The sequence below is a fragment of the Rhizophagus irregularis genome, chromosome 6, assembly GCF_026210795.1.
Source record: "Rhizophagus irregularis chromosome 6, complete sequence".
Classification (NCBI taxonomy): domain Eukaryota; kingdom Fungi; phylum Glomeromycota; class Glomeromycetes; order Glomerales; family Glomeraceae; genus Rhizophagus; species Rhizophagus irregularis.
The window spans coordinates 2,841,191-2,854,516 of NC_089434.1; the positions used below are offsets into that span (position 1 = coordinate 2,841,191).

The 13,326-nt window shown below is 27.5% G+C and overlaps 2 protein-coding genes across 2 annotated transcripts; both read left to right on the forward strand.

The window, feature by feature from the left end:
- Window positions 1-4,278: 4,278 nt before the first annotated feature.
- OCT59_026350 (uncharacterized protein) lies at window positions 4,279-5,211 on the forward strand (the record flags this gene model as incomplete). The annotated part of the gene is made up of 3 exons (XM_066143118.1): window positions 4,279-4,790; window positions 4,886-5,089; window positions 5,166-5,211. 3 exons carry the CDS (start codon window positions 4,279-4,281, stop codon window positions 5,209-5,211), a joined length of 762 nt encoding a protein of 253 aa, XP_065992668.1.
- A 2,527-nt stretch (window positions 5,212-7,738) lies between these two features.
- On the forward strand, window positions 7,739-8,453 carry OCT59_026351 (uncharacterized protein; the record flags this gene model as incomplete). The annotated part of the gene is made up of 2 exons (XM_066143119.1): window positions 7,739-8,205; window positions 8,282-8,453. 2 exons carry the CDS (start codon window positions 7,739-7,741, stop codon window positions 8,451-8,453), a joined length of 639 nt encoding a protein of 212 aa, XP_065992669.1.
- Between the last annotated feature and the right edge of the window lie 4,873 nt (window positions 8,454-13,326).

Here is a 13,326-nt window from a genome sequence, read left to right on the forward strand (position 1 = left end):
ATATATCACATATAGTTTATATATACATTTAGTTATATATCACATACAGGTTTCATAAACTAAAATCATAAAAATTAAATAGTCTTAGATCTACCCAATAATAAATATTCTGTTTATATTAACAACAAAAATAAAAAAAAATCCCGTTTTTAATACTGCTACTGCGGTTTTTACTTCTCGTTTTTCTTACAATTTCTAATCAGTTTCGCTTACAAAGAAAAGGTTATATACCAGTATATACCAGTATAATACAAAAAAGACCCAGTAAATAGTTTTTGTATAAAATTGTACCAAATGGGCTCATCCATATATAATTGGCTCTAGATTGGCTTAAATTTGGGTTATTTTTTGCATAAATATGAGCTAATTTCGAGCCAATGAGCCCGTTTGGTATAAATTATACAAAAACTATTTACTGGGAGAAGAAACCACACAAAAAGATTTTGATTCCATTTCCAGTTTGAAGCAAAAAAATATATTCATTTGATAAAGTTTGAATTGATAAAATTGTTGAAAGAGCAAATAAACAACAAAAAATGATTAAAAAGTTGTAATATATTTTAACTGAACGTTTTAACGTTTAATCCTATTATGGATCATCATATTTCGCTCTACGAAAAAAAATGCGTCCGGAAAATATTCTGAAATTGTCCAGAATATAATTGTACAAATTCCGGACAAATGAGTGTCCTGAAAACATCCGAAAACGCGCAAGATTTGGAACATTTTCCGGACATTGATTTTTGTTCGAAATTTGTCCGGATTTGGAATTTGTCCGGAAAAATGATTTTCTGTTCTCTAAAATGATCGGCAAGTCATTGCTTGCTTTGATTTTTTTATTGTCCAGAATTTGACTGGAATATTTTCTTGTCCAACTACTAGAATTTGTCTGATTTTTTTTGTCACAGATTGTCCAAAATGCGTCCAGGATTTTTTGTGTCCAGAATTTGTCCAGTTTTGTCTAACCGAAATTTGTCCTGAATTTTTCATGTCTGGACAAATTCCGGACTTGAAAAACATATTTTTCATAAATGATTTATGTGGACGTGCAGGAACATGACCTTTTTTCACAAATTATATTTCACTTCTTCCTTCGCGATGTGTTTGAGTTGCTGGACCTGGCCCTGCTTCAGGATCCTCTTTCAGTTCTAACTTTAGGATCTCTTTCTATCTTGGTCAGTTTGTAGCTAGTATAGCTCTATAAAAAATAAATGTCCATAAAATACCATCAAAATGTCTGGAAAATATCCAGAAAACATTTGATATGTCTGGAAATTGTCCGGTTTTTTGACACAAACATGATGTTTAAAATTTTGATGTTTAGTATAGGCATTCAGGATGTATTCCAGACATAGAAAACTGGACAAATTCCGAACATAGTAAAATTCAAATAATTTGAACTGTACAAATTCTGGACATAACAAAATTCCTGGATGCTAGTTTCTAAAAAAGGATAAATTAATTTTACAAAAAAATGTAAAAAGCAAGAAACTGACATTCAAAACATACTAATTAAATTTGCTGAGCAGGCAAAAATACTATATATCTGTGATGTTACTAAATTCTGGACAGACCAGCGTCGCCCCAAGATTTTCACCCCACGTGACCTGCATAAAATGTCACCCCGCGTCACACCCCACCGTTTTCATTTTTTCATAAGTATTCTGGGGACAGAAAATTTCTAGTGGTGAAAAAAATTATTTTCACGCCCCTTAAACATCACTGATCACGTGGGGGTAGAATTTTAGGGCGATACCAGAGACCCGGGAAAATTCCATTTTTATAATAAATGAATAAATCAGAATTTTTGCTGTATTATGGAATTTTTATGATTTTTAACAATTTTATTCCGGCACGTGACAACTAGCCAATCATTATTGCATATTTTATTGACTATATCGTGATAGAAGTCTAACTAAAAAATGTGATTTTGCAATTTTGTAATATCTATACAGTTTTTGACTAAAAATTATTGTCGTGTCACTAGCGCAACCTAAGTTGGCCTGCATTAAGATGTAGGCCGGCTAGAATTATCAAATGTTTCTTACTATAATTGGGGGACCGTTAAAGCAGGGTAGAATCACGTGACTTTCGAAATTTTTCTTTTTTTTAAATAAAACTCTTTATTATATATAAAACCTTCCAAATAAACATATACTAAGTGCATTTTGACCTGTTCTGCAAGTTTACTTAGAGCACAAAATGAGGTTTAGAACACCGTTTTCGATTTATTCAACTTTTTCAATTTCGTTAAAATTGATCTATCCTTTTTTGGGTATGATCAGCAAAATTCGTTTGCTCATATGTAAAGTCAAAAACATTGTTCTTTTTCCACTTTTTCTCCCTAAGTAAACTTGTGGAGCAGGCCGAAATACACTTATCTAATGATTTTCAAGTTCACTTTAATTTTAGTTTATAAAAAATTTATCAAATCATAATAATTTTAAATCACGTGATTCTACCCGCCCCTATAATTGGTAATTTTTTATCGGAATAAAATCGGAATTTTTTTCGTTATCGTGATAAAAATTTGCGATTTAATATCGGAATAAATCCGGGTCTCTGGGCGATACTGGACAAAACCTGAATGTCACATGTCCTGGACATTTTCTGGACAATGAAAATGTGCAATTTTTTCCTTTCCGGACACATTTTTTTTATAGGGATTGGCTAGAATTAAAATCTAATAAAATACTGACCGGCATTACATCATAAATTCACCGTCACCACTGGTGATATTTAGTAACACCCAATAAATAAATAGTAATAACTATCAAGTTAATAACACTACTATAGTACAATTAAGTTTATAATCTTTTTTTTTGTTTCTTCTCACTTCGTTTTAAATAGGACCCAGAAATATATATACAGGGGTAGGGTACACAGATGCGTCGCCATCATAGTGGAATTAGACGGAGTAAAGTTTTGATTTGCGTAAAATTTTAGAATTTTTCATCTATAGTTAGGTCATCAAGATTGCGTATTTTTTATCAAAATTTTTATATGTAAAAAATTAGTTTGCGTATTTTTGACCTAAATTTGGCTAATCTTATATATATAATATATTTACTGTACGTACTTATTTAATTAACCGAATTGTAAGAAATTTCTAAGGGTTAAAAAGTGAAATTTTAGAAAAATATTATTAAAAAAATGGTAAATTCTATTTTTTCACATTAGTATTTTGTTTTATAAATAATATAGAAGCCATGATAAAATAATTAATAATTGCGTATTTTTGCAGGATTTTCAATATCAGGTGTCAATTATGCGTACTACTCATATAAAAAGTCTCTGCGTGAATATTTGCTATATATGATCGGCAAAATTTGAAAGTTAATTTTTTTACGTATCAAAAAATAAAAATGAGAGATTATAATATTTTTCATATTTCAAATAAAGATAATAAATATAAAAATAGTTAAATTTTAATATCAAATTAATTCAAAAACAGATGATATTTACACAATTGATCACTGTAAATAAAAACTTCGGTAAATTCCGACAAATAATGACGTAAAATTTATTTAACGATAAAATTTCGGAATTTGAATTCACCACGTATCGTATCTGATTTTGGATATTTGTATGAAAAAAAAGGTATTATTCAAAATTGATGTTTCCAATTTGTGGTTCTGATAAATCGGTGGAATCTCACGTGCCCTCACGATATTACGGCAGTATTGAAACAATTATTAATTCGGACTTGTATTTGATGAGATTTCTGTAGATAATTACTTTAAATTAAAAAAACCTCTCGGATTAAGTATCAAAAGTTAAACCAAACCAAATAAACTCTGAATGAATAATATAAAAATAGTTAAAATTTATATCATCACGTGATTCCTTAATACCAAATACAGAATACAGATTTCGGTTATGTCCGTTAGATATTGGGGAAGAAACTAAATAATGACGTAAGGAAGCCAATCAATCATTTTATTAAAATTAAACTTTTTAAATGATAAACATCAGGTACTCATTGGCGAAAAAGGTATTATTCAAGTTTGACAATTCCTTCATTGACAGTTAAACATAACCAGATAAACAGCAAGTCTCACGTGACCTTTGGCGAATTTTATTTGAAAAAACAAATGTTTTTTATTCCAATCAATAATTTTATGACAGATAACACTTAAAGGTAATGCTAATATGGATATATATATATATCAGGTTTCTAACATTTATTAAACAGGTCTAAATTTCAAATATTTAAAGGGTTCAAAAGAAATTTACAATTTTATTTTTTCATCTTTCATAAAAAAAATTCTTAAAAAAATGGAAGTTTTCGAAAAATTTCAATGTGGTTGTAAATGCGGTTGCTGCTGCGTTTGTGGTTGTAAACAAAATCCTCAGATACTATTTCCAGTAGCGTCTTATCAACCTTACCAAACTATCGTTCAGTCGAATGTTGGATATGAAAACCAAAACTTTAGCAGTGAAATCAGTGAAATTGATTTACATGGAATAAATGCTCAAATTAATTTACAAATATATAATGAAATAAATCGTCATAATAATCATCATATGAATAAAAATAACGAATGGTCAAACGAAACGATCACGACCAACATCAATACAAATTCAAATTTTATTGCAGAATCATTAAATCATGATCATCTTAATGGCAGAGCAAATACGAACAAAAGAAAAAAAAAATATAAAAATAACTTAAATAATCCAAATAATCCATATTATAACGTTCGTGCCGAAAATATTAAAAAAAAGCAATTTACATTCAACTTGTATTGTTTACCTTATGGGGATTTATCACCAAAGATTCCAAGAAAGTAAGTGATGTGTACGTAAGTCGTAACACAATTTAATTCGTTGCAGCATATCAATAATTATTATTATTTTTGATTTTTTTTTCAAAAATTATTAGGACTGCAGAATTGCGTAGCGCCGGTTTAATAAAGGGATTAACCATTTCCAATGATGATTTAAATGACAAAATCAAAAATGCGATTGAAGAATTATTCCCATGTTTGAAAGGTAAAACCTGGAGATTCTTTCGCTGTAAGACAACATCAGACCTTGAAGTCGCCAACGAACCAGAAATCGGATGGAATGCCGGTGCATTAAAAATGTACAGTAATTACTATAAATTATTAAAATTTTTATTTTATTTGGAATTAAAATTTACATTTTATTTAATTTATTAGTATTTCGGGTGTCAGGAAAAAGCTGTATTTAGGAACGATCATTTAAAACTATGAATAAAGTAGTACAGTAGTTATTAAAACTCCTTAGTGTTACAATTCACACCAATTCACACACGATGAGCCATCTTGTTTCCTATTTAAGATTTTGTTCACGTTACCTTTTATCCGTTGAATTTTGCAAAATAATAATTTATGTAAAAAATATATATAAAAAAAATCGTGACAATGTGTTAATAGTAAACAAATATTTTCTTTTGTTATTTTGTCATTAATAACTAAACAATAGGTTGAAAAAAGCATTATTTCAAATATTATAGAATTTAAAGAATATCGGTTGAGAAACATTATAATAAAAACCGGATTGAAATACGAATGTTTATTTGGCCAAATAAAAAAAATTTATTATCTATTGTTGTACAAGGAAAGTTTTAAACTTTTAATTAAATGTGCAGGTTTTCAACGAAACCCCTTTTAAAATGAATATTTTAACGAAGAAAAGCAAGTACATTAAATTCCTTATACTTTATACAATATAACAATATAATTAATCTATATTTAGTAAATCTTGAATCATTATAATTATATATTTTGAGAATTCTCTGTTACCGTAGTTATTTTGTATACTTTGTATCAAATTTACAAAGTAAATATTGTTTTTTATTCCATAAAAAGTAATATTATATAACATTCAACAGGTTTAATTTGAAAATATCAAGATTTAATTGGTGTTTAAAATTTAAATAAAATTGCTCAATAAAGATGAGGTCATAGGATATTACAATTATTTACATGCGTATTACGTACGGTTAGTATAAAGAACTGAAAAATAGGGAGATTTAATTTAAACAATATTTAATTTTAATCATTTTTCTTTTCGTAACTAAAATGGAAATTATCATAATGCGAAAATATGCAAGGACCCAAAATTCTTGAATGATAATCCAAATCAATCTTCATTCCGCCAATAAATCCTTTTATTTCCTCTTATTTCCTTTTTTGGAACTGTTTTTATTTTATAGGGGCGTCGATCATTTTTTATAGATAAAAAAGATAAAAAAAATTCTTTTTTCATGCTTCTTTAATTCTTTTTAATTCACAATTTTTACTCTTGCAAATTTCCTTTTTTGTAATTTGATCCCTGATTAATTAATAATAATAAAAAAAAATAAATTAGAATGTTATGCACTATATAAAAAAAACTCGTTTTAGGTAAAAAAAATTTTTTTTTTTTTAATAACTGATATCTATTCGGAAAGGACCGAGAAGAGTACAAGATAACATGACTAAGCTAAACTCTTTATTAATAGTAAACGCATAAATTTTCTTTGTTCTGCGTGATTAAAAGAATATTCTTTGATTTTTTTCTATCTCTATAACAACAACTAATTCATTTTATTGATGATAAATTATTTGACTGAAATTTCACGGCACAACACCAATTATGTTATATTGTGTAATGCATATTAATATATTAATACTATTTTTATATAAACATTTTGGGTCATTTAGGTGCAAAGTGCCCATAACTGTCTAATTGTCTAATTGACAGATAAATGGTGAAACAAAAAAAAAATAACTACAATAACAAAAAATCAATCCATTATTCAAATCGACAAATCGACAGAAGTGTAACACTGATAAGAATTTTTAATAAATGTAAATAATAAAAATCATTAGCAGTTATTTCATTTCTTTTAACAGGCAGATAAAAATTCTTTTTTGAGAATATTTAGAATATCTTTGATTATTTAATCATCAGAAACGCCTGTTTGTTGGGTAATGTCCGATATTTCGTTTTGAAGAATTGTGAGTCATTCCAGTTTTCAATTTACAAATTTTTATCGAACAAATAAAATTCCTCATCAATGACATGCTGTAAATCATGATAAGAGCTGGGAGTGCCTGTGGGAAAAAAATTTTTTGCCTTCATGAATTATGATGCTTAATGTGTGACAAGATTGTGGCTAATACGGCAGCATTTGTAAATCTTAATAACGAATGTAAAATTCGTGTAAACAAAAAACTAAGTTTTATTTTGTGTGGCTCCTTCATAACACCAATAATATTGAGGCTAAATGTAATGTCTTAATGCCCTACGTAAATTGTGTACCATATGATCTCATTTGTTTTTGCTATTATTATTATTATTTATTCATAATCTCCTATTCAAATATAAATAATATAAATGCACTAGCCATGTCTATTTGCAAAAAAATAAGAAGAAAAAAAAAATTTATCTGGAAATTTTCACGTTATGTTTACTTTTTTTACAACAAGAGTTTAAATATTTTGATAATATGATACGCGCCACAACAGATATGGAATGGCTTGCCAAAAAAATTAAAAGTCTTTTTACAAATCTTAGTAATCATTAAAATTATTGTTCAGATTTTTCTAATGAACATTTATTTTTTCTTACATCTTTGAAGTATGTGTAGTTTTGAGCAGATAACTATATAACTATTATTTCACCAAAATTAGCAATAACCTACAATGGAACGTAAGTATTTAAACAGCTTAACAAGTATCAAGAATCTTTTTTTTTACCGCTTCATCACTTCACATAAAAAAAAATGAATAATTGTATATACCCCGATTTATGCAGTTGTGAATATACGATCGTGGCGTACTATATATGTCTTAAGTGCTGTAAAATAGTATATATACCAACTATACTTTCAAATAATCAAATATACCATAATGGACCAACAGCAGCAACATACTATCCAAATCAAAGTTTTTTACCATCAGCCGTGTACCGTCAGGATTTCGCACTAGACGAACTTGAATACACTATGCCAAATATCGTAAACGAACCTGAAGGGCCACAAGCCACATATCCAGCGATACTAACCACGCCTCAACCATCGTTTACGCCTGCTGTAGATCCTCAACAAAGAAAGGTTACTAAGAATAAAAATAGACACGACCCGTATAATATTCCCACTAAAGTTGCACGTAATATTAACAAAAAGAAACCTATTAATTTTGGACTTACTTTTGTCGAAGATATTGAGCAAAAAAGACCCATACCTAAAAAGTATGGTATTTGTATTTTTCTTGGTTTGTTTGTTTTTTTTAATAAGTTTCCTTACCTTTTTTTATATTAAAATTAGAACCAAAAGGGTAAATCATTGTTTCGAAATTGATTCGAGAGACGAAATAAAAAATTCTGTTGAAAATATTTTTCCCAAATTAAAAAATAGGGCCTGGGAATTTCTTAAATGTGAATCATTTAAATTAGTACCCGCTAATATCCAATTGACTATTAGCGAATTAGAAGGGTAAAATTTTTAAAAATTAAAATTTTTTTTTTTCTTTACCTGTTATGGAAAATGGAAATTAATAAAAATTTATTAATTGTGATATTGTTACATTGTTTTTTTTTTTAGAATTTCCGGTTCTAGGAAGAGATTGTACATAGGTTTAAAAAGTATAAACGCGTGACACAAACTAAGCAGGTTTTCGGAGGTTTATTTTTATTATTATTATATTACCCCGCATCCTGAGAACGCACCTATTATATATTATAATTACCCCGCATCCTGAGAACGCACCTATTATTATATATCATATTTACCCCGCATCCTGAGAACGCACCTATTATTATATATCATATTTACCCCGCATCCTGAGAACGCACCTATTATTATATATCATATTTACCCCGCATCCTGAGAACGCACCAAAATGTCGGAAATGTCCGAAAATCTTGTATAACTAGTACATATTTAGTTTATATATATAGTTTTTTTTTATTTTTTAAGTAATTGATAGTTTTGTACAAAAAAAAAAATAACTCTTTATTTGATTATTTCCTTTTTAATAAAAGGTGTATATATATATCAAAATGATTTAAACATAAACGTATACGGATTTCTATTTTTGTTTATTTTTGTATTCAATATGGGTCGGTCGGACGGATTTACTTGATTTACCTAAATCCCATTATAACCGACATTCACGATTATAACCCCGAAACTGAAATACAAAATTAATTCCTTCCGACACTCATTATCCCATATTCATTATCCCGTCATTCATTACCCCGACACTCATTTCCCATATTCATTATCCCGACACTCATTATCCCATATTTATTATCCCGACACTCATTATCCCGACACTCATTACCCGACACTCATTATCTCATATTTATTATCCCGAAACTCATTATCCCGACACTCATTATCCCAACACATACATTATCTGCAAATATTATAAAAATCATTACATAAGAATAAAAAAAAAAATATTAATTATTGTAATAAAACATTAATTTTTGCAAAACATTATACATATTTAATAATAAATATAAATTTGTTACAAATAAAAACATTAAATTTAAAAAATTATTATATATTAAATAAAAACATTAATTGTGCAATAAAAACAAAATATATTTTATGCAAAGTATAATAATATAACATTAGAAAAAAAAAAGATTTAGATAATTAGTATGGTAATAATTAAATTTCGGAATTTTTGGATCTTCGGGATTATAATTTGTCAGAATTGTGAACGTCGAATTTGTTATAAGTTGGGATTCCGATCGTCGGGATTTTGAATGCTCTCGGATTTTTGTGAAATAAACCGGCGTCATAAAAATAAAATAAAAATTTCGTACTACTTACTAGTAAATAAAATTTAGAACCATAAATAGTTAATACTAAATAACCTACAGTACCACATGCAACGTTTAATCAGCTTCAAAATATCCACTGCTCGTATCTGGCAAATACCTGGAAACGGGATTAAACATCACTCCGGTCTATATAGATTTACACGCACGTAATAAACTTTATGGGATTACGTTTTATGAAATCCTGCCGGTATAAACTTTCGACGCCCCCAACCTGCCCACCTAAAATAGGAAATTTTTTTGAAATTTTATATATGATCCCCGTGTGTAACCTAAACATAGATTGTTCGAAGTCCTACTTCTTAAAACATAATGTGCTGAAGAAGCGAAATTAATTGTTTCTTTAAATTATATAAATTGAGAAGTACTTTAACTAAAATTTTTACCATATTCCTCTGTAACTAAACAATCCTAAATATTACTTTACAAACAAACATTTATCATTTGTGATCTGATCGGGTATTACAATAATTTGTATACTTTACAAATTTACTTATCATTGATTGTATGATTGTCTATAATAACCTGAATTAATCATTAATATCATTAATACAGGCCAAAATAGTAAGGTGACACAATTCCAAGGATATTGACACTACGATAAAACAAGATTTACCATTCAACCATTCAGCAATGAAAGTAACCAATATCATTAGCTCTAGAAGTCCTTTTTTATTAACTTAGATTCCATTAGAAGTTTCCAAAACTATGGATATGATTTGAATCGTATCACTTACGGTTATTAATAGGTTTCATTACTACGCCATTAAAAGGATACTGAACCAAAAAAATATCTCATTTATCTATATTTTATTACATAAAAAGAAATTTTCGTTAGAAACATATTCGTAAATGAAAGAAAATAAGATTGAATGTGTGAAATGAAAGAAAAAAAAGATTGAATGTGTGAAATGAAAGAAAAATAAGATTGAATGTGTGAAATGAAAGAAAAAAAGATTGAATGTGTGAAATGAAAGAAAAAAAGATTGAATGTGTGAAATGAAAGAAAAAAAGATTGAATATGTAAATAAAAGAAAAAAATGTAAACGAAAAAAAAAATTGAATGTGTAAAATGAAATGAAAAAAAAAATGAACGTGTAATATAGATTTATTTTCCAACTTTTCTATTAAAATGTAAACGAAAAAAAAATTGAATGTGTAAAATGAAAAAAAAATGAGCGTGTAATGTTGATTTATTTTCCAACTTTTCTATTTAAGAGTCCTAATTTCACTTTTTTTCTATTTTATTATCCACTTATCCTGAATTAATTCATGGATTCTTTTATTCAAAGTATCAAGAACGGTATACAATTACTCATTAATTTAATAAAAAAACTAATTAAATCATTACATAATAATAGTAATAGTAGTAACAAGAAATGTGAAATATGTGACCTTTTTGATGTTAAATGTAAAGTAAAATATTTTCAACGAAATTTCAAAAATTGGACTAGTGGGAATAATAATATTGATAAATTTATTCAAAATGCTCAATTATCATCACATGTTGGACATGAACCATTAGAATGGATACCTTATGATAGACTTTATGATATAAAATATATTGCAAGAGGTGGATTTGGAAAAGTGTATAGAGCAAAATGGATTGATGGATATATAGATGAATGGGATGATGAAAATCAAAATTGGAAAAGAAAAGGTCAAAATAAATTTGTGGCTCTAAAAAGTTTAAAAAATTCGAAAAATGTTACATTAGAATTTATGAATGAGGTATAAATTTTAGTGACCTTTTTTTTTTTTTTGAAACCTATTTTTACTAAAATATGATTTGTACTGTACTATTATTTTTTTAGGTCATATTACATCATAAAGTAAACAACGTTTTTTTTATTATAAGGCTTTATGGAATAACCAAAGATCCGGAAACGGAAAATCTTATGATGGTATTGGACTATGCAGAAAATGGAAATTTGAGAGATTATTTAAATAAAAATCATCATAATTTAAATTGGAGAACTAAAATTAATTATTTACATAACATTGCATTTGGACTTGAACTTATTCATGAAGAGGGATTAATTCATCGAGATTTACATATTGGTAATATACTTCATATGGATATGGAAGGTCGTAATACGTATATAACTGATATGGGATTATGTAAACCTGCAGATTACAATAATAATACTTTAGAACAAAACTGTGTATATGGTGTATTGCCTTATATAGCCCCTGAAATTTTACGATATCAAAATTATACCCAAGCTGCTGATATTTACAGTTTTGGGATAATTATATATGAAATAATTTCCGGATTACCCCCATATAATGATGTAAGACATGATAAAGATTTGGCAATAAAAATTTGTCTCGGACTTCGACCAAGTCTTAATATTAAAGTACCCCAAATAATTGTAGATTTAATTAAAAGATGCTTAGATGCAGATCCATTAAATCGACCATCAGCAAAAGAAATTCATAGAATTTTCGAATTTTCTGATAATCAAGGATTACAAATACAAGTTGATGAAATAGAAAAAGAATCAATTAACAGTATACCTTTAATTACTAGTTTATCACATACATCTTCTGGAGCTATTTATATAAGTAGATTACTCAAATTTAATAATCTTCCTGAACCAAGAAATTCTAATGTCACGAAATATTCAGGTAAACCAATAAAAATCAATTTTTTCAAAAAATATTTTTTCTTTTTTTTTAAATTAAAAATTAATAAAATATTTTTTTATTTCATTTATTAATAGAATCTTTACAAATTAATGTCTCCGATAAAAAATAACAAAGATTTTATCACGCGGTAAATTTTATTAACTTTAAAGGGCAAAGCATTGTTTTACAATAAAAAAAAAAGAACGTTGTCACTCACAGTCTACCATCCGTGAACTAAATAACTAAATGCAATCAATACAATCAAAAATGGTTCCACCATTTTCGTTTTTTTATCCGGTTTTGTCCGATTTTTGAACTATTTTCGGTTTCCTTTTCTTTCTTTGTTTTTTTTTTAATAATCAAATATAACTGGCGCACACTATTTTTGAAAACGACAATTAATAGTAATAAAAAGTATATTATTTGTATAAAACCGATGGCGGTTTCATCAGTTACTGTTAATCATATAAACTTTATTAAATATACGTCATCGATGTACAACGATTATTAAACACATGGTCACACTTAGGACGAAATAAATATCCCTTTACTGTGATAGGCAGAATGATGTATAAAGCATTCACGTTTAAATTATAATCTATTACATAATGTAATTACATAATCTCGGCGAAGTAATATTAGATCTCATTTTTCGCGAAAATGCATACAGGACAATTTAACTAAATATAATAATTATGACTACCAAATTTGGTAATATGAGGAGATTGATAGGCAATTTGTGATTTTAGTATAACATACTCTTTTTATTATTATTTATCCGTATACAGAAGTTCATAAAACTTCAAAATCGGGTTAAAGCGTGTAAAAAAATAGTTTAAAGGAATACAATTCAACGATAATAAAGATAAATATTCAAATGAACATTTT